Source organism: Emydura macquarii, unplaced genomic scaffold (assembly GCF_026122565.2).
Source record: "Emydura macquarii macquarii isolate MOO-44397 ecotype Brisbane River unplaced genomic scaffold, CSIRO-AGI_Emac_v2 contig_2636, whole genome shotgun sequence".
In the NCBI taxonomy this organism is placed as follows: Eukaryota; Metazoa; Chordata; order Testudines; family Chelidae; genus Emydura; species Emydura macquarii.
This window is the reverse complement of record NW_027132773.1, coordinates 38,880,560-38,903,983: the sequence shown is the minus strand read 5'-3', so window position 1 is coordinate 38,903,983 and position 23,424 is coordinate 38,880,560. Positions and strand designations below refer to the sequence as shown.

General features: G+C 44.4%; 1 protein-coding gene across 1 annotated transcript in view; it reads right to left on the bottom strand.

Annotated features, from left to right (window-relative positions):
• Positions 1 to 23,424, bottom strand: part of RELN (reelin) — a 434,942-nt gene that overhangs the window by 172,787 nt on the left and 238,731 nt on the right. The window contains exon 10 of the mRNA XM_067564502.1: positions 20,975 to 21,215. Coding sequence (XP_067420603.1) covers positions 20,975 to 21,215 — 241 coding nt within the window. The remainder of the gene's footprint in view (positions 1 to 20,974; positions 21,216 to 23,424) is intronic.

The window sequence follows — 23,424 nt, the reverse complement described above, 5'->3', positions numbered from 1 at the left end:
TATTATTATTAAATTATATTACAGTAAGACATACAAGTTGAACTGAGATGGGGTCCCCTCTGGGCTGAACCCTACAAATACAAAGCAGGAAGCAGTCTCTGCCCTGAAGAGCTTGCAGTTTAAAGAGACAAAACAGATGACTGGGGGGGAGGAGAGGGTGGGGAGAGAAAGAAAGCATTATTATTCCCAGATGGGAACTAAGGCACAGAGAGATTAAGTGAGTTGCCCAAGCTGACACATGAAATTGGTAGCAAAGCTATGAACAGCACAGAGATCTCCTGAATCCCAGTCCGGAAGACCATCCTTTCATCAATCTTTTTAATATTCCTTTCCTGCGAAATACTTTTGGTCTGTGAAAGTTGTCTTTCATCTGAATTAAAAATATAACTTTTCTTTTTTCTGAAATCCGACTTTTGCTGGTGGCTAAAATTTCCCTCTCATGCACTTCTAGTGACTGGTTGAAAGAGAGTAAATCTCTAAAATGTGAATGTTTGAAATATGTAGTGGTTGCTTCTGAAAAGGTCCATGAGGACTAAAATTGATCAAGGAATTTAGTAGCTTACAATTCCTGTTATTAAAATAATTAGTTTAAAACACTTTTCAAGGAGTCTTGGCCACATTAAAAACTGAAGAATGAAACAAGAATTGGTTAATTAGAAGAATTTTCCATTTTTATCAAAGTTCAAGCCATAAGAATGAGATACAATAATTAGATTTCATACTCAAGGAATTATCACTGGATGTGAAATCACATTGACCTTTTCAGTATAACCTATGCTGGTTCTCTCTCTGAAACCCTTCATAACTGGTGACTATGTCCATAAAAGGAGAAAACTATTATGCCCAACTAAACTAATAAGAATGAAAAAAGGTCAGGGTAGTGCCAGAGTAATTCCACAACTTATATAAGAGATAGGATGTGGACAGATATGAAAATTGCACAATATGTCTTTTAATAATTTCATAAGAACAAAGTAAAAACGATGATACTCTGTAGCATTCTAAAGCCCACCTTCAATTTAATACTGGAATAGCACATTTAAATTGAAGAGAATTTGCCAATAATTTTCAAACTTGGGTAACTAAAGTTAGGTTGTTTATGTCATATTTAGGCTTGTAAATAGGTGGCCCAATATTCAGAGGTGTTGAGTACCTACAGCTTTCATTACTAGAGAAATAACCATGCCTGAGTGCTGAATTTAGCCCATAGACTTTTTGGTGTAAGGGCATGCAGATTCTTGCTATTTTTATGTTGGAATGAAATAAGTAAAGTAAGCCCCAAATAGCGGTCAAAGCAATTATGAGATTTAGAAATACTGATAAGCCATAGGCTATGTGTATCCTAGAAATAACAAGAATTCTACCACAAATACACAGTAATGCTTGAAAGACTCAAGAAAATACCATGACACATTAAATATAGGACAATCCAATATACCTACAATTGAAAGAACAAAATAATTTTCACTGGATTATGACACAACATATGAATTGATAGCAACTATTATCTGAACACAGTTTTCTATTTCATATCTCTCTGAAAAGCATCCCTTGTATTACATTGTTATTAACTACATATGAAATGTATTTTGCTCACTTATCATTACTTTTTGTTTGCATATATTGCTCACTTGAGACTTGAGAATCAAATTAATTTATTTTGTTACTTGATTTTCAGTTTATCCTTCATTTTCAGAATGGGAAGGAAGCTGACCATTTATCTGTCATTCAATATGCCACAAAACTCCCTTTTTATTATCAGAAATAGTAAAAATGAATATACAGAATGAAAACTAATCCTTAGGTTTTAGCATCCAACTTTTTAAGTTTGTATAGAATTGTTTTATCTTTTATTAAACAGAACTTAAAGTAGTAAGATTTATGTATTATAGTTGCATATAGACATTGGAGCATAATTTATAGATCTAGTATATTTCTCATTTGGCAAGTTACAACCAAGCATACATTTGACAGTTGACTATACCATCTAGGGTATAGGGGGGTATTAGGAAGGGGTAGTACCTCTGCTGGAGGAACACACTGTGCTCTTTAGGGAGTAGTTCACCCACTTTGGTCCCCACCCACACCCAGCTCTTCCAGTGACTCCAAGTAGCTGTTTGCATGTGACAGCAGCCACACACTGGTAAACCACTTCAACGAGTGGACTAAACCAGGTGAGGGTAGCTGATGGGTCTTTTATCCTCAGCAAATTAGTGAAAGTGTCTTTCTCTAATATGTGAAGGCTGTTCCTGCAGATTGGGCGGATGAAATCAATTTGTGATTCAGCGGCCATGAAGGCGGCTCAGTAGCATGGAGCATGGGGCATGGAGAGCATGACAGGGTACTGAAGATGTCCTTGTCACCTCCGGCAGCCAAGGAAGTCCCCAGTTGTAATGATTCTTTGTGTTGCTGGAATCAGGCTTTCATGGCCAAGAGAGTGGGACTGCCCCTGTACAACGGCTTTCACACTTAAAATTTTTCCCGCATAGGTTTACTCACAAATCTCAATCCAAATCCTGTGGCGATGGGGGTGTGGTGAAGTGAAAGGTGGAGATTACCACTAGCAATTATAGCTTCAATTCTGCACATCGGCAGCCTTGGGACTAGTGCTCGTTCAGCTCTGTCCCCGGGGCAGTGGAGAAGATTGGCAGCATCCTAGGTGACTGAGCAGTCCTTTTTAAGATAGCACAGCTCACCCTTTTTAAGGGTGGGTATTAGAAAAGATGCCCTAAACATTGCCTGCTCAATAACATCTGGCCAGATTACCACGGCTGGCAGATCATCCTATAATGGTTGAAAAACAATGAAAAAGAAAAAACTCATTCTAGGAGCATAGAAAGTCCACACCCCTGTGCATGGAGGCGATGCATGAAGGCCTGAGAGAAGAACAGCTCTTGTCTCCAGAGAACTCACCCACTACAATATTGATATTGAATAAGACTAAACTGGCCGGAGAAGGTTCCATCCGTGAGCTCAGAGGTGGCTAGACTTTCTTTTGGAAAGGAAAAGCAGAGGTTGAAGACAGGATCCATGGAATTGGATTTGCAATTAGAACATCTTTCCTGAAACAACTTCCTGATCTCCCTGTTGGCCTGAATGAATGGCTCAAAAAACTTCAATTCCTCCTGAATCCAAATTGAACATCTACAGTGCAATGGTTTTAGCATCTCTCCTGTGTGGATCTGTTACAGGGACTCCTTATAGACCACACATTAAACTGCTTGAGCAATTTCACATGCACTCCCTCCATTCAATAATGAGCATTCACTGTCAGGACAGAATGACCAATATTAAGATTCTTGAGATAGCAAACACAACCAGCATTGAGGAAATGCTACTGAGGGCACAACTTACGCGGACTGGACATGTCATCAGAATGGAAAACCACTGTCTCCCAAAACAGATCTTGTATGGGGAGATGAGGCAGGGAAAAAGAAAGAAGGATCATCTGTATAAGCTTTTCAAAGATAATCTGAAAAGGGGCTGGCATCAATTTCAAAGAACTTGAGCAAGTGGCTCAGAACAGGACTCACTGTTGGCTCTGACAAGATCAGCATGCAACAGGTTTCAGTGGTATCGACGAAATCATCTCCAAGCTGCATGTGAAAGGTACCACAGAGCTGCATCATCAAACATCACAGATACAGACTTCCCATGCCCTCAGTGCAGCCGAGTCTATGCATCAGGGTTCGGACTTCAGAGTCATATACGCAGCCATAAATGAGAATTGCGACAATACTGTCATCATCGTCAGCGATGGACGACCAACAACAACACCATTATTTGTAATTACTTACTTGATGAAAACCAGCAATTAAAATCTACCTCGAACAGACTTAACCACATTAGCATTTAATAGCTAGTGTCCTCCTGCTGTCTACAGTAATATTTATTATGGTAAGTGTGATGGAGTTTCTACTAAAGTAGTCTGGATAAGTAAACAGTCAGTTTGACTACATGGTCAATAAATAGTTGTAGATGGCAGCAGTGTGTTGAGCTTTGCAAAATTCAACAGGATACAGAGATTATAACTTCTCTAATTACGTCTATAAAACTGTATTTATACAGTTAGATAAAGCTATATTGTGTGTGTGCTTTGTTGCATTGTGTGTATTTCATACTTATTTTAGGTGCATAATGAAAGCAGTGAATACTCATCAGGACATTTGAAAATCCACTCAACGTGTGTTTATTCTGTTCAGAGAAAGGTGGGAACTCCATCGATTTACAGATTTTTGGTCTTGATCTCAGCCTTCAAGAGCCTCACTCTGACCAGGCATGTTATCTGTGAGATTTGTTTTCCTTATATAACCATCCTCAGTTTGTGCTTCATTTCTGATTTACATTTAAAGTTTTTCATGTGTCTAGGCTACATTTGAATAATTTCTTTTAGGATTAATGGTCAATTTTTGTTTTTCTTCATAACTGAAAGATTTTCTTCAGGAGAGGCTGACAATTAATGTTCTTCTACAGAAAATTCCATGAAGAATCACCTCTTTTAATACAGCTGCCACTTCCTGTTGTTCTCAATGGGAGTGAGGCTACAGGGCTGCCATTAGCAAAATGGTGGATTTCAAAATGGCCTCTGCCTCCCCTTGCTGCCAATGAGAGTGAAGCCAGGCTGTTCTCAAGGAAGATGGCAGCCCCAAGAAAAAGAAAAATGAAAAAAATCTAATATATGTTTAAAAATCAATTAAATCTAAACTGGTACCACATATACCATTATATACTAACTGTAACTGTATGGCTATTGCATATCATTAAGGAAAAATTAAGGTTGCTTGGGTATTTTAACTGTGCATTCTCATACCTCAACATGCATGGATTCTTTTTCAGTTTAACCTGACCTCTGAATTTCCTGAGTTTCTACTGTAGGTTTTTAGGTTAATTGCAACATCCCTGTAATGCTTTAGTGCTTAAGGTACTAGTATATACTCAATATTAATGCTAGGTTAGCCTATGTTTTATCAGGGAAATCTTTTGACATACATAAGTTGCTCCATTAAATCAGTCCTTGTTAAGTTGTATCACATAGCAATGCAATATGGATATGCACTGGCTAAAATCTAAATGAACGATACATTTTTAGAGTGGATACAATTATCAGTTTGTCTAGCAAATACTGGTCCACATTTTGGCATATTATTAATAGACTAGGCATCCCTCTAAAAAGCATATAACTTGAATTATTCATGGATGTTTCAAATTCAGGAATAAAATTCTTATCCAAAAATTTTCTCATTCATTTGAATCTTCCACAGCACAATAGGAGGATGTTAGATAATCATTTAAAGATAGTGACTAGGGGAAAGAGCACAGAATGGTTTCAGAATCCAGCTTTTGAGAAGAGTTTGATCAATCCTGCATTACTCTATAATTTACCGTTTTTAGAAATGATATCAATGTCTTGCACATAACTGAAGAAGATGTCTCTAGGAAAACCTACGGATTTCCTGAGGTTCAGAAGAGTTTCAATTAGGACTGTTCAAATCTACTGGGTTTCTGAGGCAAACGACTAAAAAATATGCAGTTATCCTCCTAATTGTCTTTGTATAACTATGGATTGCAACCTAATTTAAGAAATATCTCCAGATTTTTGCTATCACTGTGCCCTTCTTCCTAACCCTACTGCGACACTATATGACATATACATATTTGCATAAAGAGATACTGGGTAAAATTGTCAAAAGAATTAAAGTGTTCAGGTCCCATTTTCAAAAGTGATTTAGCCTCCTAAATGACTGAAGCCCTTTTGAAAAATGTACCCATTACTAATGATTTGTATTACAGTAACACCTAGCGGCTTCAACAGAAATCAGGGCCCCACTGTGCTAGGCACAATGCCTAGCTCCTGCCCTGAATAGCTTACTGTCTAAATAGACATGGGGTGGGAGAGGAAACAGAAGCAGAGATCTTCACCAGATCATCTAAATCCCAGTCCAGTGGCCAAGCTACTGGACCCTGCTGCCTCTCAAGATAAAAATACTTGATGGCAGTTTTATAAGTGTGGTACAGTAACCCTCATGTTTACATAGGTCTGCAGGGTCATACAAAACATTCATAAAGTAAGAGATCAATAAAACCAGGGGAATACACAGTAACCCTCTATAAAATAAGGGAGACACAAATCTGGATTAAAAAGGAGACTAACAAATTTGGGGTTCATAAAAATCAGGCTTCTTTCCTATTTGTGAAAAATTGTGAATCAACAAATATTTTCCTACTTCCCTGATTGTATGGATTTCCTTTGCTTGAAAAGCAGAACACAGTGTAACTAAGTGATACCATTTTGCCATTCTGAAAAAGCAGCAACAGGAAACATCAGTGTGACATTCCTCAGAGTAACAGATTTTGGCTTCAGTTCTGGAGGTTGATCTCCGTACTCCATTGTAAATGCTAGTGGCTTCACCTCTGTGCTTTTAAAGTATCCTCAGTCACCTTTACCATCATTGAATTAGGTTTTTATCAACGATGAGCACTGATGCACCTCTTCGTAGTATCTCTCTGGGGTCTAATAGCCCTGATGAGTCTTTCGGACAGCTGTAGCCTCACAATTTAATTTTTGGCAACATTGCTTACATCGGAATGAATATACTGGGCATTTGGGCAATGCCAGCTTTCAAAGGGCTGGTGGCAGATGGAAAGAAATCTGCCCAGTATGCCTCACCTTTCCATGAGCAGAGTCATCAATTTCCTCCATTAAGGAGTTGTCACTCAGCCCACCCAGCTGGAAGAGCATTCTTGATAGCCAGGCTATCAAATACAAATACAAAGTGCACTTTAAAAGGAAACTAAAATATCGTTTGTAGGCAAATTGAAAATGCATTACTTTGACCGCAGCCAATTTTTTAATGACTGTAATATTTTAAGTGATTATTTTTGCCACTTTAGATTGCTCCTTAGAGAGGAGAGGTTTTTTTTAATTAAAATCTAGGCAGTGGAAACAGATGAGATGTGAGAAGCAGAGGAAAGAGAAATAGAATGTAGAAAATTAATTAAAACAGCATTATTGGCAGAGTCATAAATTAGACATTGTGTCTTGCTGGGCATGAGTTATGTTGGTATTTGGAACTTCAAGATTTTAAATGTGGTAGCAGGTAGGTGGATTGATCTGATATTATTACAATAGTTAAATTGGTAGAATTATTATTACAATTCTAAGTCACATACATTTCTTACCCTGCTAACATATTTAAAAGTATAATTGCCAACATTCAGAACCAAGCAGTTATGTGATTCTGATTATGAGGACTTCTGGGTTGAAGTCCTTCCTATAATTAAAAGAAAAATCACAATAGGATTATACAGATTTCCCCTTTAAGTAAATAGAGTTTCTAACATTTTCCACACGTTAGACTTTAGATAATTTACAGCAGGTTACAAAACTGAAAACTTGGCTAAGAAAGCAGACCAGGTGCAAGAAGGGTTATGGCGCACCTTCTCCTTTCAAAACAATAGGTTGAAACTTGCTCTGTAATATGGTGAGAGGCAGTTTATAAGGTGTGATTTTGCTATTCCTTGTTAGAGATTATCATCCAAATGATAGCACTAGAAACACTTAGCCTTTTTATGAATCACTCAACATTAATTCTTGATTTGGACTATTTTATGATGCATGTATAAATCGATTATACAACTAATACACTGCAAATTTGGGATTAAAACTATTTTCAGCAATGGTTTGAATGGCCATTTAATTGGTATGTGTGTAGATCTGTTAAAACTATTTATGTTTTAGTATTCCAAAAGTGTTATTCTGCAGTAGTGAGCCTGATTCTGATCTCACTTACCCTGGTAAAAATCAGGAGTAACTTCACTGAAGCTAGAATAAAACCAGTGTGAAAGGATAATCAGTTAAAATAGTTTGATCTCTTTTACATTTCTCCAGTGTTACTTCACATTGCTTAAACTATACTGTATCATATAGTGGACTGTGAAGGCCAGATCCTTTGTTGCTTACAGTAGCTTTTAGGGGTCATAAAGCTAATGGATCCAGCCACTGAGGATAACCCCAGTGAAAGGATATTCCCTGATTGCCAGAGAGCTGAAATATAAGGACTATGCCACCCACCCTCACAGTTCTGGTGTACAGGATGTGGGCAAGGAGACACTGGCGAGGCTGGAGTACACTGCACTCTATCTATTCTCAGCGGTCAGAATGGCCCAAGGAGCCATAGACAGCCAACGGTAAGGCCTGGTTTACACATAGTTATTGTACCAATTTAACGGTTTTGGTTAAGGTTTTGATTTGTTTTACCCAAATAGTTAAATTGGTAGAACCCCTCATGTGGACACAGTTATACAGGTATTATGGTGCCTTATACAGATACAGCTTATTCACATAAATTTAGAGGAATAAGATATACAGATATTAGCAGCTTAACACCTGTGTAACAACATCCACATTAGGGACTCTCACCACTTTCAAACTGACAGCCAAAGCAATACAAAAACTGTGTGCAGACAAGCCCTTAAAGCAGTCCTGAGGCTGCTCTGATTTCTGCTGCAGGCTGAGACTACAGGAGGCACAAAGGTAGTTTCAGTCAACCTTGTCCCTTTTGCTTTCTTCTGGAAAAGAAACACAGCTCATCCAGAACAGAGACTTGGTGCCTCAACCTATTGTTTTATATCATTATTTAAAACTACAAAGGAAATCTACAGTGTTGTTCCTTTGAAACAGGATGTCTGTGGTGAAAAAGAACACACAGGTCACCCACACTGCTTAATTGAGGGCTCAATAAAGATTTGGAATTCCGATCTGGATTCGCTGTTGTGGAGTAGTTTACCCCGTCTTTTTGCCAGTGTTTTGTGAGTTCGCACGCATGGCTTCTGCACTTGCTGATACACAGCAATGCACATTCAGGAAAAAGACGTGGAAAACTTCCCAGATGTAGGATTGTGCAAGTCACTTAAGCACTGAGAGAAGTGGGAGATGATGTGAGTTTACCCTGTCAGTGGATGAAACCTCCATATGTGGCACAGTAACTGGCATATCTTTGTCATAAATGGCAAATGCTTGCCAATTAAGGAAGATATTGTGATTTACAGATGTACTTCCAAGGCATTTTTCTTAGTGCAAACTTTGACTCAACTCCCCCTTCCCCCTCCTGAAACTGGCACACTTTAAAAAAGTTTAGATTGGAGTGAATGAAGTCAATCTTTAATCTACACATCATGCCTGGGCGCATATGGCAGAAATATGCAGAAAAGCCTGCAATATATGTACAAAGCTGATTCATAATTAACCAAACTAGGAACATGCACACTTGGAGTGTATCAAACACCAGGCTGCTCACACTACCCTCAAGAGGATAACATACTGAGAAACATTTAATAAACAATTTGTAGTGCTCAGCACATCTCTTACAGCATGACCCCATTTGATCTGGACAGTGTGTCTGAGTTTGGTAGATCCTCACTTTGGCACTTCAGTGATTTTAGTAACGTTTATTAAGAGTGGCCAGATACTTGTCTTTTTCTCTCCTTTTTTATCAGAAAGAAAAATGAATGATTTCCTGTTCTTCCAATGTTGGATGATAGCTGGTTAAGAGCAAGTACACGGCAAAGCACCTGTCAGACAGAAATGCACAGGTGTAGGTTTGCAACTGCTGATCCATTTGAAAAACACGCCATATACCAGCTGCTTTGTTTAGGATAGATCACAGCGTGGGAGTGAATATGTGAAATGCCCACAGTACATATAAAAACTTTTTATTTTTTTAAAATATTCTCTCTTTTATCTGTTTCTATTGGGGTTTCTTTCCCTTTGTCCTATGAAATTAGTCAGCTGTATGGTGTAATTTTTCAAGTAGCTTTAGAGAGGTATAGAACACCTGTCCTACACTTTCTATATGCATAACATAGACTGAATTAATTACTCAAAGTGTTTATGACAAATGATAGGAAATCTGACTGATGTTTGGAAGTGTCAAATAATTTGATGGGGGAAAGCCACTGATGGACTGGAGTGGACTTCAAGAAAGATTTTAATGTCAAACTACATAAAATGCTCATTGACCGGGACAGAGAGGACATAAAAATAGTAGGGAGTGATATTTGTATGGCCATAGCAGGCTTAGATATCAGACAAGGCTCTTAATGGTCTGAAATGGAGAATATTGGAGCGCTGCAAAGATCTGATTTTGGGGACTGATTAAGACTGATTTTGTGAACTGCATATATCCATCTAAAAGAGAGTGATGAAAAGTAGTGAATGTAATCTGATGATGAAATTTGCTGATACTGTAAGAAAAAAAATTGGAGGCAGTCTGAGAATCAATGGAAAGGACCGTACAATGCTTTTGAACAAGAAGTATCAGAAATACGTTAACAGATTTTGATGTTAGGGAAGTAAATGGAAGTTGTAAAGTGAGGGTAGGAACAAGAATCAGGTGCTATGCAAGCTTATCCTTGCAGTACTACCAATGTTTCTCCCACAACTTATAACAACCTGGGAGCCCTATTGCAGACCTGCCACCAACTGCTGACACCGTTTCTGCATCATATTGATTAAATCTGATCTGAGCAGAATTATATGTAATGCTTAAAACAGTGGCAGTAGCAAGGAGCCTGTGCAGAAAGCAGATCTGCATGTTATTAACACTAGAGGAGCTGAAGTGGTACTAGCAATGGAGGGAAATGTTTAAAAAATATGTGTAGTGTTGAGAGCACCATAGAGTACCTCTGAGGAGCATATCTGTTTGCAACAAATAAGGTGTGTGTGAAGAGCTGAGATTGGAGCTGTGTTAAGGATTTTTATTAAAATCTAAAGCTACATGAATTTCACTAACATTTTTGTTTTGTTCCAGATTTGAAACTCACAGCAGATTTGTCAAAGTTTTCGTTAAAGTTCACAAAACTTCAGAGGGAATCTATACCCACTCCATATAGACCTGACCAGTTTATGGCTTTACCAATGAGTATTTTTAGTGCAAAATCAGCTGAAACGAAGTAATATCTGGCAAGAATTTTACACTGAATTTTTGAGTTAGCTTGAACCAAAACCTCAGAAGTGAAATTTGCGGGTGAGGGCAGAGTATTGCTAACACACATGAGCTAAAATTGATAAATACATCTGCACAAAGCTCGTTGAAGCTCTGTGAAGTGGAATAGCTGAGTTTCACACAGCACCTCGTGTGAGGGGGTATACTAACCCCACATTCGGCCCAAGCAGCCCTGCCCCTACAAGCCTGCCAGGCCTGCTCCAGTTGGAGCAGTGGATTAAAAGGAGCCTGGGCCAGGGGTGGTGCACAGACTGCAGGAGAGATGAATCCTTCTTCAGAGAAGCCAGATTGAAAATGGAGCCTGAGAGGGAACCACGTAATGGGTAAGGCCTCCAGCAGCGCCTTCTCCAACCACCCCCCACTTCAAGAAGAAGCTCAATTGGGACTTTATTTGGGAAGCTATTGACTGCTTGCACTATAGGAGTCATGCCCCAAACAGAATAGGGATGTAGATAGGAAGTAGCCCAGGATGGCAGAATTAGGTTCCCTATGGGGGGAACCTGAGAGTGTTACATCTCACTGGGACCTGACGGGGAAGGAAGGCCCGGGTTCCCCTACCATGCTCCACTTAAGGACAAAGGCCCCGGAGGTGGTGGGGAGGCCCAAACACTCCTGTCCTTGGACAGATGAGACAAGGAGATGCAGAGCAGCTCTATCACACCAGGACTCAGGGTTTGAGATAGAGGGGTGTGATGGGGCCAGATAGCCCGGCTCCTACAAGCTGGCTGAGCATGCTTCAGTTGGAGAACAAGGTTACTTACCAGTAACTGTTGTTCTTCGAGATGTGTTGCTCATATCCATTCCAATATAGGTGAGTGCGCGCCCCGTGCACGAGCCTCCGGAAGCTTTTCTGCCCCTAGCAACCCCCTGCGGGTCGGCTCCTGCGCCCCCTGGAGTGCCGCGCTCATGTCGCGGTATATAGGGACCCTGCCGACCCCGTGGCCTCCAGTCCCTTCTTTCTGCCGACTCCGACAGCGGGGCCGGGGGTGGGTTTGGAATGGATATGAGCAACACATCTCGAAGAACAACAGTTACTGGTAAGAAACCTTGTTTTCTCTCTTCGAGTGATTGCTCATATGCATTCCAATATAGGTGATTATGTAGCCATACCATGGAGGCGGGTAGGAGTCACTGTCGAGTAGCCCTTCTTAGGACGGCTCTGCCTAAAGCCGCGTCGTCTCTTGCCTGTTGTACGATGGCGTAATGGGATGAGAAGGTATGGACAGATGACCAGGTCGCTGCCCTGCAAATGTCCGTCAGGGGCACCCGCTCCAGGAAGGCCGCTGACGAGGCCTGGGCTCTGGTCGAGTGTGCCGTCACTGTACTGGGAAGCGGCACCTTTGCCTGATCGTAACAGGTGCGGATACAGGCGGTAATCCATGCAGAGATGCGTTGAGAAGAGACAGGTAAGCCTTTCATTCTCTCGGCAACCGCGACGAACAGTTGGGTTGTCCTTCTGAATGGCTTTGTACGATCGATGTAAAAGGCCAGAGCCCTCCTGACATCTAGGGAGTGCCATCTCTGCTCTGCCTTGATCCGTGCGGTTTGGGAAAGAACACGGGGAGGAAAATGTCTTGGTTACAGTGAAACTGAGACACCACCTTGGGTAAGAATGCTGGGTGGGGTCTCAGCCTCACTTTGTCTTTATAGAAGACAGTATAAGGGGGCACCGAGGTCAAAGCTCTCAACTCGGAGACCCGTCTGGCCGAAGTAATGGCTACTAGGAAGGCTACCTTCCAGGACAGGACTAGCAAAGGGCATGTAGCCATGGGCTCAAATGGGTGTCCCGTTAACATGGAGAGAACCAAGTTCAGGTCCCAGAGAGGTACCGGGTCACAAACCTGCGGATATAATCTCTCTATCCCCTTCAGGAATCTACAGGACATAGGATGAGAGAAGATAGACCTCCCTTCCATCGGCCGGTGGAAGGCCGAGATGGCCGCCAGGTGTACCCTCAGGGAGGCAAGCGCGAGGCCCTGCATCTTTAAGTGTAGGAGGTACTCTAGGATTGCCTGTATAGGCGATGAGCTAGGTAAGATCCCCCGGGACTCTGCCCAAAAGGTAAAGCGCTTCCACTTAGCCTTATACAGCACCTGAGTGGAAGGCTTCCTGCTCCTTAGGAGAACCTGCTGTACTTGTGTTGAGCAGGCTCTCTCCCCCTCAGTCAACCACAGAGCCTCCATGCTGTCAAGTGGAGAGAGTCCAGGTCCGGGTGTAGAAGACGGCCCCGGTCCTGGGAGAGGAGGTCGTATTGTGTCGGGAGCGGTATCGGCTCGGCAATGGACATGTCCAGTAGCATACTGAACCAGTGTTGCCGGGGCCAGGCTGGTGCAATGAGAATAACATTCGCTTTGTCCCTCTTGATTTTTAGGAGCACTCTGGGGAGTAATGGGACGGGGGGAAACGCATACATCAGGGGCCCCGTCCAATCTATTAGAAAGGCGTCCGAGAGGGAGCCCTGCTCTCGTCCCCGGAGTGAGCAGAACCTCTGGCACTTCTTGTTCCACGCAGAGGCGAACAGGTCCAGTTGGGGAGTGCCCCACTTGTGGAAGAGAAAAGACACCACCTCCTTGTGGAGTGACCAGTCGTGGCGGGGTAAGAATGACCTGCTGAGGCGGTCCGCCTTGTCGTTCCTGACCCCGGGGAGGTGAGAGGCAGAGAGGTGAAAATCGTGCCTCACCGCAAGGTCCCATAGCTGTATGGCTTCCTGGCACAGAGTGGAGGAGCGTGCCCCCCTTGCCTGTTTATATAAAACATGGCTGCTGTATTGTCCGTGAGGACATGCACTACTCTGCCCGTTAGGAACCTGAGGAAGACCTTGCAGGCGAGACGAACTGCACATAGCTCCCTGACATTGATGTGAAGGTGCAGCTCGTGGGGCGACCATAGACCCTGCGTGCTGAGGTCGCGGCTCATGTGGGCTCCCCAGCCCACGTCGGAAGCGTCCGTTATCAACGTCACAGATGGGGTTAATTCTGCAAAGGGAACCCCCTGAAGTACCTCCCTCGGGTCTGTCCACCAGTTGAGGGATGTTAGGAACTGGGCTGGGATGGTGACCACCTTGGAGAGTGAATGTCTGGACGGGGTGTACACCGAAGTCAGCCAACCTTGGAGGGGCCTGAGTTTGAGGCGAGCTAGTCTCACCACATATGTACATGCCTCCATGTGACCCAACAGCTGAAGGCAGCGCCTGGCTGTCGTCGTGGGAAATCTGAATAACTCCTGAATGATGGCGGTCATGGTCTGGAATCGGGCCGGGGGAGGAAAGCCCTGGCTTGGACTGCATCTAGGGTGGCCCCGATGAAGTCTATCCTCTGCACTGGGGTGAGTGTGGACTTCTGCTCGTTGATGAGCAGGCCCAGCCTGGTGCACGTTGCGCAGGTCAGGGCTAGACTGTTCTGTACGTGAACCCTGGATCTTCCTCGTATTAACCAATCGTTGAGGTAGGGGAAGATCTGGACGCCTCTGCGCCGGAGGTGGGCAGCTACCACCGCCATGCACTTTGTGAAAACCCTGGGTGCTGAGGAGAGGCCAAAAGGTAGGGCCGAAAACTGGTAGTGGACACCCGCTACCATAAAACGAAGAAAACGTCTGTGCCCAGGGAGGATGGAAATATGGAAGTAGGCGTCCTTTAAATCCAGGGCAGCATACCAATCCCCTGGATCCAGAGTGGGTATGATGGAGGCTAGGGAGAGCATGCGAAACTTGAGGCGTCTGATAAATCTGTTCAGACGACGAAGGTCTAAAATAGGCCTGAGGCCTCCCTTTGCCTTGGGGATAAGGAAATAACGGGAATAGAACCCCCTGCCCCTCTCCGAGGGAGGAACCTCCTCTACCGCCCCGAGGCGGAGAAGAGAGTGAACCTCTTGGACGAGAAGTAGCTCGTGAGATGGGTCCCTGAAGAGGGACGGGGTAGGGGGAGAGTCCGGTGGGAATGCCGAGAGTTGGAGAGCATAGCCTCGTCTCACTACGCTGAGCACCCAGCGGTCCGAGGTTATCCCCTGCCACTCTCGGAGGAAGGGATGCAGCCTGTCTGTAAAGGGTAGAGTGGAATCCAGTGGGATGGAGAGTGTTAAGGAGCTGCCCTCGAGCGTCCCGTCAAAAGGACCGCTTGTTGTTCTTTTGCTGGCCCTGCTGGGAGCCCCCTGCAGGGCCTTGGCGGTCTCGGCGGTTTGACTGCCTAAAACGGTCTCGACCTCGCCTAGGTGGAGGGGGTCGGGGAGGCAGTCTAGAGGCAGGCTGTTGTTGCTGCTGCCGTTGGGGTTGCTGTCTGCCCTGGCGCCTTGTGGCCTGTGGCACGTAGAGGCCTAATGATTTAAGGGTGGCCCGAGAATCCTTAAGGGCGTGTAATTTACTGTCTGTTCTGTCCGAAAACAGGCCAACGCCATCAAAGGGCAGATCTTGGATGGCCTGTTGCACCTCCAACGACAGGCCAGAAGATTGCAGCCACGCTGACCGGCGCATCAGAATGCCCGATGCCATGGCCCTTCCTGCCGCGTCGGTGGCATCGCTCGAGGATTGGAGGGCTGCTCCCGCGACTGTCGCTCCCTCCTGCAGGATGGTGTTATAGTCCTCCGCCATGTCTGATGGTAATGCGCGGAGGAACCTTTGGAGGGAAGCCCACAGGTTCAGATTATACCTGCCCAGGAGCGCTTGGTGATTCGCGATGCGTAGCTGTAATGCCGCAGTCGAATAAATTTTTCTCCCAAATAAGTCAAGTTTTTTGTTTTCCTTATTCTTTGGAGTACTCGACTGGGCCCCTTGTCTGTCCCGTTGATTGACAGCATCTACAACCAACGACCCGGGGGAGGTGGTTGTAGAGGTATTCGAACCCTTGGGAGGGAACGTAATATTTGCGCTCCGCCGTCTTAGAGGTGGCAGACACTGATGCTGGAGTCTCCCACAGGGGCTTGACCACCTTTAACACCCTGTCATGGACGGGGAGCGCGACGCGGGAGGGGCCTCCTGAGCTCAAGGTCCCGAAGAGAGGATCCTCCTCCTCCGAAAGCTCTTTCAGGTCAAGCTGAAGGTTATCAGCCAACCTTTTGAGGAGTTCCTGATGGGTCTTGAAGTCAGGAAGGGGAGTCCTCTGGTCCCTAGAGGTAGTGTGCGGAGGAGAGGAGGAGGAGGACTGGTGAAGGGGAACCGGAGAAGGACCCTCCAGAGGGTCAGACCCCTCGTCCGAGGAGTCCGGTCTGTCCTGACTAGGAGGTGGGGGCGGGGACTGGACGGCCACTGAGGGAACCGACGCCGTGCCCTGGGTCGGTTGTTGAGGCCATGGCCCCCAGTAGGGCCATTGCCAGGGCCCCTGCATCCACGCCGGCACCGGTCCCGGTGCCGCGGACGTTGCAGGCCCGCAAGGTGCCGGGCTGCGCGATTTCGGGCGCTTCCCCTTGTCCTTGCCACGATCTGGCAGTGATCTGCTCCTGGAGGAGCGGGAGCGGCTGCGGCGGTATTTACGATGACGGTGAGGGGGGGAACGGCTGGAGCTAGATGAGTTCCCCCGGGACCTCCTGGCTCTGCGGCGGTCAGCTACCGACGACCTGGAGCGGTCTCTCCCGCGGCTGTGTCTTCTCCGGTGCCCCGGAGAGTCCCTGCGTGCCGAAGCATGCGGTGCCGGGGACCGCCTCGGGCTGAGTCTGGGGCCCCTCGCTGACGGTGAGCGGTGGTAAGGCTCCGGATCAGCGGGACCCCGACGGCTACCAGCAGATCGGGAGCGGTGACTGTCCCGGGAATGCGCGCGGGCCCGGACCGGGGATCTTGATCGGTGCCGAGAGCCGGAGCGGTGCCGCGAGCCGGAGCGGCGCCGCGAGCCAGAGCGGCGCCGTGGAGCTCGGTGCCGAGAGTCCGACCGGTGCCGAGAGCGGGATCGGTGCCGGTCATTTCTGGGCGAGGGAGTTCGGTGCCGGGAGCTGCGCACCGAGGAGCGAGAGCGGCGCCCGCGTGGATGTTCTACGCGTCTCGGCTCCGCAGGCGAGCCGGGTCGGTGCCGAGAGTCCTTGCCTGGAGATCGGTGCCGAGAGCTGCGCACCGAAGTGCAAGGATGGTCAGCGTCTCTCGGTGCCGGCTGGCTGTCCAGACGGTGGCGGGACACCGAGGATCTGGTGGCCGATGGAGAGCGGCTGCTCTCGGAACCTCTAGACCGCTCCCGTTGCTGCGGTACCGAGGTGCTCGACGACCTAAGGTCGGAGCGAGGAGGGAGTTCCCGCTTACCCCGTCCTCGACCGTCTGGGGGGAGACGATGGTTCCTGTCTCCGCTGCCCACCGGGGTAACCCAGCACGGATCTACCCCGAGACGCCAACCCTGACTCCGTCGGCCGAGGGGGGGATGGAGGCGTCGGCATGGCCATGAGAGCCCGTGCCGCTACAAACGCCTCCGGCGTCGACGGCCCTTGCAGGAGAGGTCCCCCACCCCCCAGGGTCGGGGGAGGCTCCCTGCGTGGAGACGCCTGTGTCGGCTTTTGTTGTACCCCCTGCTGTACCGGTCGCAGGGGGGAGTCCATAGACACGGTCTCCAGCCGCTTCTTTTTCTTCGGCACCTTGTGCGCCGGTGCCGCTGCCGGTGCTGGGGGCGCGCTGTGCGCTGATGAGATGCTCGGTGCCGACGGAGACCCCGAGGGCTCGGAGACTGGACGAAGCGCCGACTCCATTAGGATCGTCCGCAGGCGGGCATCCCGCTCCTTCTGAGTCCTGGGCTTGAAGGACTTGCAGATGCGGCATTTGTCCTTCCTGTGAAGTTCGCCCAGGCAGCGAAGACAGCGATCGTGCGGGTCGCTGATCGGGAAAGCCTTAGAGCACTCAGCGCAGGCTTTGAACCCCGAAGTGCCCGGCATGGCGCCGGGTGACTACGTTAAACTACGAAAAAACTTTTTTTTTTTTAACTATTAAAGTTAAACAACTAACTAACTAACAATAACTATAAAACTAGAACAGGTAGTAGGAGATTGCTACTTGCGGTAAAGCAAGGGGCAGCATTCCAAAAGACCGTCACGGGCGGAAAGAAGGAACTGGAGGCCACGGGGTCGGCAGGGTCCCTATATACCGCGACATGAGCGCGGCACTCCAGGGGGCGCAGGAGCCGACCCGCAGGGGATTGCTAGGGGCAGAAAAGCTTCCGGAGGCTCGTGCACGGGGCGCGCACTCACCTATATTGGAATGCATATGAGCAATCACTCGAAGAGAGAAGACTGGGTTAAAAGGACTCAGAAGCCCAGGCAAGTGGTGGTGGGCAGACGGCAGGAGAGAAGAATTCTTTTCCAAGGAGGCCAGACAGGTAAAGCACGAGAGGGGACCACATAGGAGGTAAGGCCCACCACAGTGCCTTCCCCAACCACCATCCATTTTTTAGAAGCAGCAAGTGTTGCAGGGCCCTGCTCACTTGGAACTTTGTTTGTGAAGCTATTGACTGTTTGAACTATAGAAGCCACGCCCCAAACACAAGGGACATGTAGGTAAGAAGTAACCCAGGGTGGCAGATCTAGGCTCTCTACAGTTAGGAATCTGCTAATGTTATTTCCCCCCGGGCTCTGGGCTGGGTCCAGTGGAGAGGAAAGGCCCAGGTCTCCCTACCACATCCCACTAACCACTACACCACCTGGCCCTTCAAGGCCCTAATCACATGGGAACAAATGTCAGCTGGGGATTAGATTGACAAACTCTTTTAATTTATCGCCTAAAACAGAATACAGGTTTAGAGAAATGGAACGTTAGTGAACTAATCCACTCTCTTCTCTGACATGCAATGTTGGTTTTGAAAGGGATTTTTGACAAGAAGCATTATATGATACATAACTTTTCATCTGGTAAATCGCCCAGTTTTTGCAGATGAGGTTTAACCATAGTTGTGTGCTGGTGCTATGCAAGTGTAATTTAAAAAGACAACATATAGTTCTGCTTGCTAAACATGTATGTGCTGGTTATGTGTCTTTCAGGTATAGTAAGTGATGAGTTTTTGCAACAAAAATGACCAGTGTGCATCCAACTGTTTGGGGTTTTTTTGCTCTTTCCCCCCTTTTAAAATCCTAAACCTATGGGCAATATTGTCTCTGTATGCAATTCCTTTAAATAGAAACTTTATAAGTGCTTAAATTGATATGTGAAAAGAAATCTTTTAAGCTATATTCCTAAGTAGAAATATTGTTGCCTGATTGTGATACCCTTACCCCTGAGCAGTTGTCTTCAGTGACACTCCTTGTGGATTAAGGTACTATTCAACATCAGTGAGGGTATTACAATCTGGTCACTGGACTTTAAAAACACTGGCCTCTGTCAGCTGATAGGAGCAGTGTCTGGCACACATCAGTCCTAGCTTTACTTCAACACCTTCTTAATTTGTGAACTGGGGTTATGTATTCTTAAACATCAGAGATGAGATTGAAAGCACAGTAAAGATAAATACCATCATAGGAAATGACTTGACTAAATACACTAAACAAGCAAGACAGGATTACATTCCAAAATCTCATATGCAGAATTTTTCAATTTAATGTAAATTACTTTACTGAAGCAAAAAAAGATGATTGCACTTTATCATGTACTATGAGTAGATTGCAATGTGTAGTAGAAACAGCATTTATTTCTACAAAGGCTTATCAGAGGCCATACAAGTCTTATTATGGGGGAAAGAATGAAGCCATAAACACTGCCTCACTGCCCTGAATTCCACATCTGTTTCCTGTGCACTTGCAAAAACACTACCAATATCATTAATGAACTTTGACGACACAACTTTTTTTGTGAATGAGCAATAAGATGCAAAGAGCAAGTCATCTGCTATTCAAGTTTTGATACATTTTGTGACACAAAGGGGAAGATTATATATCAGCTTTCCACACAAAGAGATCCCATTGAAGTCAATAGGAGTTCTGTGCATGGAGGGGTTGTAGAATCATGCCAGTAGAGGGCATGCTCATGTACCTACAAAAAGACTGAAGCCTTTCTATCAGGTGCTCTGATTTTGCCAGATCCCATACACTAAGCAGGGTCATGATGGGAACAGAAGACTTCTGAGAAGCTATTTGGTGCTGCAGGACATATTGATGATAATTCAGTAGATAGCACTCTAGCTGTATATCACAAATATTTCTATAAATATGATGAGATTTCAGGATTTTTGTAACCAGTGCCCTCTTCTGGATGGCATCAGACCTACTGAAGTCCTTGTAATTATGTTACCCTCTAAGGGCTTGTTTACAGAGAGGCTAAAACTATTGCCAGCTAACAGACATTTTCCTTTAATTTCAGTGGCAGAAGTCAGTATTTTTAGTGCAGAAGGTATAGACATTTATTCTTTATGCCACAGAATAGCTTTATGGAGTAGCCTGCAGCTATTCCCTCTGTATGTATACTGCAAGGGATACATTATGCTCACCTAAGTCATATTTAGGAAAATAGTTAGAAAAAACCCTATACATTTGTGTAAATTTGAGTATTTTTGTTACAAGTTCACCAACTTTAAGAAATATTGTTTACAGTGATTCTATGAGAGATAATCTATGAGATCTATGAGATACGTTATTCCTCACTATCATCAATACTGTCGTCATAGTGATATAAAACTGACGAAAATTGGGTGATGAAGCAGGTATAATTGGCCACAATACTACACTTTGGCTGACAAATACAATGAGTGAAAAACACTTAGTGGAGAGACTTGTATTCATTTAAACAGTTCTGTACTGTTTTGCTAAAAGGAAACAGTTATACATTTTCTGCTACATGAACTTTGACATGACAACTGTTACAAACCTCTGTTAATTTTGGTAAATTGCAGAGAAGTTTGAGTTAGATGTGATAGGAAGAGGTCAAATTCTACTTCAAAGAGGGTTAAAGAAAAAAGGACCAAATTCTGCAAAGAAAAAAGAGGTGGTGGCTCAACATGCACTTCTACATTCAGAATTTGGCGGAAAGTGATTTTTCTATTACTATATGTATTGATTTTTTAAAGAAATATGAAACAAAATTAAGCAAACCTTAACTGTGGCCCCAGGGAAGAAAAGCCAGTTGCCAGTGTCCACAGGATCAAGATTATCTTCTAAGACAATTTGTCTGTGAGCAGCATTTATGATCAGAATGTTGTCCAGGGCCCAGCAGGCTTCATACACTTCACCAGCATGTACATACTCCTGTTTCCATTGAAATTGAACAACCTCTCCTTTGGCATCTTCAGGAAGGTAGAGGATGTGGATGACGGTGCTGACATTGGAAGGGGCTCTGTAGAACACCAAGAAAGAATCAGATTGAGACCTAGCCAGTGATCAAAGTGATTTACCAGATGTAATATAGCTACACCCATGTCCTAACATGTCCATGGATTCTCTGTGCACAACAGAAAATAGTTTTTATGAGCATGGATTTGAAGCATAAATCAAGATAATCCTCCAAAATTCGTCAGAAAATGAAGAGAAATAAATATTAAAATCTAATGGTGCTTTACTGGAATATTACACAATGTTCTAAGGAAACCAAGTTGATTTTATTACGAATTATTTACAATGGATACCATTAAAGTTAAAATTTGCCAAAAGATTTTACATGGTGGGATCTGACATTTTATAGTTTCAGCCTCTGCTTGGAATAGAAAATAATTGTGGTACCCATAGAATCATAGAGTTGGAAGGGACCTCACGAGGTCATCTAGTCCAACCCCCTGCTCAAAGCAGGACTAACCTCAGTTAAATAATCCCAGCCAGGGTTTTGTCTAGCCACAGCTTAAAAACCTCTAAAGATGGAGATTCCACCACCTCCCTAGGTAACCCATTCCAGTGCTTCACCACCATCCTACTGAAAAACTTTTTCCTAATGTCCAACCTATACCTCCCCCCCACAACTTGATACCGTTGCTCCTTGTTCTGTCATCTGCCACTGCTGAGAACAGACTAGCTCCATCCTCCCTGGAACCCCCTTTCAGGTAGTTAAAGGCTGCTATCAAATCCCCCCTCATTCTTCTCTTCTGTAGGCTAAACAAGCCTAGTTCCCTCAGCCTCTCCTCATACGTCTTGTGTTCCAGCCCCCTAATCATTTTTGTTGCCCTCCGCTGGACTCTCTCCAACTTCTCCACATCCTTTTTGTAGTGGGGGGCCCAAAACTGGACACAATACTCCAAATGCGGCTTCACCAATGCCGAATAGAGGGGAATAATCACTTCCCACAATCTTCCCGCATGTGGTACCTCGTACAAATTTTGACATTTTAACATCAACCGTGAATATCTGACTATAAAAGAACATGGTGCTTTATAAGCCACAGTATAAGACACAGGCCCTGCACCAGAATTTACAATTAGCTCAGACAAACAAACACAGAGCAATAGATGCAAGAGGACCACAGAAAAAGGGACTCATGGATGAAATGGGAGATGAGAGATACCTGATGAACTAGAAAAGAGAGGCTGTTTCAGGTGCAGGAGGAAGCTAAAAGAAGGCACAAAGCTATTTTTTTCTATTAATTTTTGTTACATTTTTAAAATATATATACAGAAAAAACAAACTATAAGTAAATTGTCATAATACATAAACCTCTCAATATATTAACCATTTGCCACCTACACTTAGCTACACTTCAAACATTTAATTACATATAATATGAATTGTTAAAATATAAAAAATATAAATCAATTATTTGTATTACACAATTTACAAATACAATTTTTATATAAAAATTAAGATAGTTAAATTACTAAAAAAAGACAGAAAATAGAAGGGAAATTCAGAGGAGGGGATAGAGATGGGGGAGGGAAGGATGTGGGTAGAGAGGAGAAGGCAGCAAGAGTCAGGGGACCCATGCATTTAATAGGATCATTCAGATACTTCCAGAAAGGCAGCCCATATCTCTGAGAATTTTTCTTGTTTTTTCCTGTTACAGTATAGAATTCTTTCCTTGGTGGCCAAACTTACAATGTCTATACTCCAGTCTTCAATTGTTGATCATTTTTTGGATTTCCAATTTTGCAATATTAGTCTTTTAGCAATTATTAGTGCTGTGCTCTGCTAAGACAAAGGTTTTCAGATTGACTCAGCTTCCAATTAACACCCATTATGTTTAAAAATACATTTAGTTTGTAGCACCATTTTATTTGACTGGAAAACATTAATTCTGCAATTATCTTCTTTCCAAAACATGATGGTACAGGAGCATTCCCAAACCATCTAGGTTAAGTCAGTCCCTGCTGAATCACAGTGCCAACATTTGTTTGACTTAGCAGCTGTTTTGAAGAGTTGAAGATGGGTCCAATGTATCTTCCATATGATTTTCTCCTGGTTTATTCTGAAACAGAGTTCCAAGGAATGGTTTGGTGCACCAGCTAAAATCTGTTTCCATTGGTTAGCAGAGAATAATTGGCCTAGTTCCTGCTCCCATTTTTAGGGAATCTGTGTTTAAATTTGCTTGCCAAGTTTGCATATAATGTTGTCATAGATTTTGG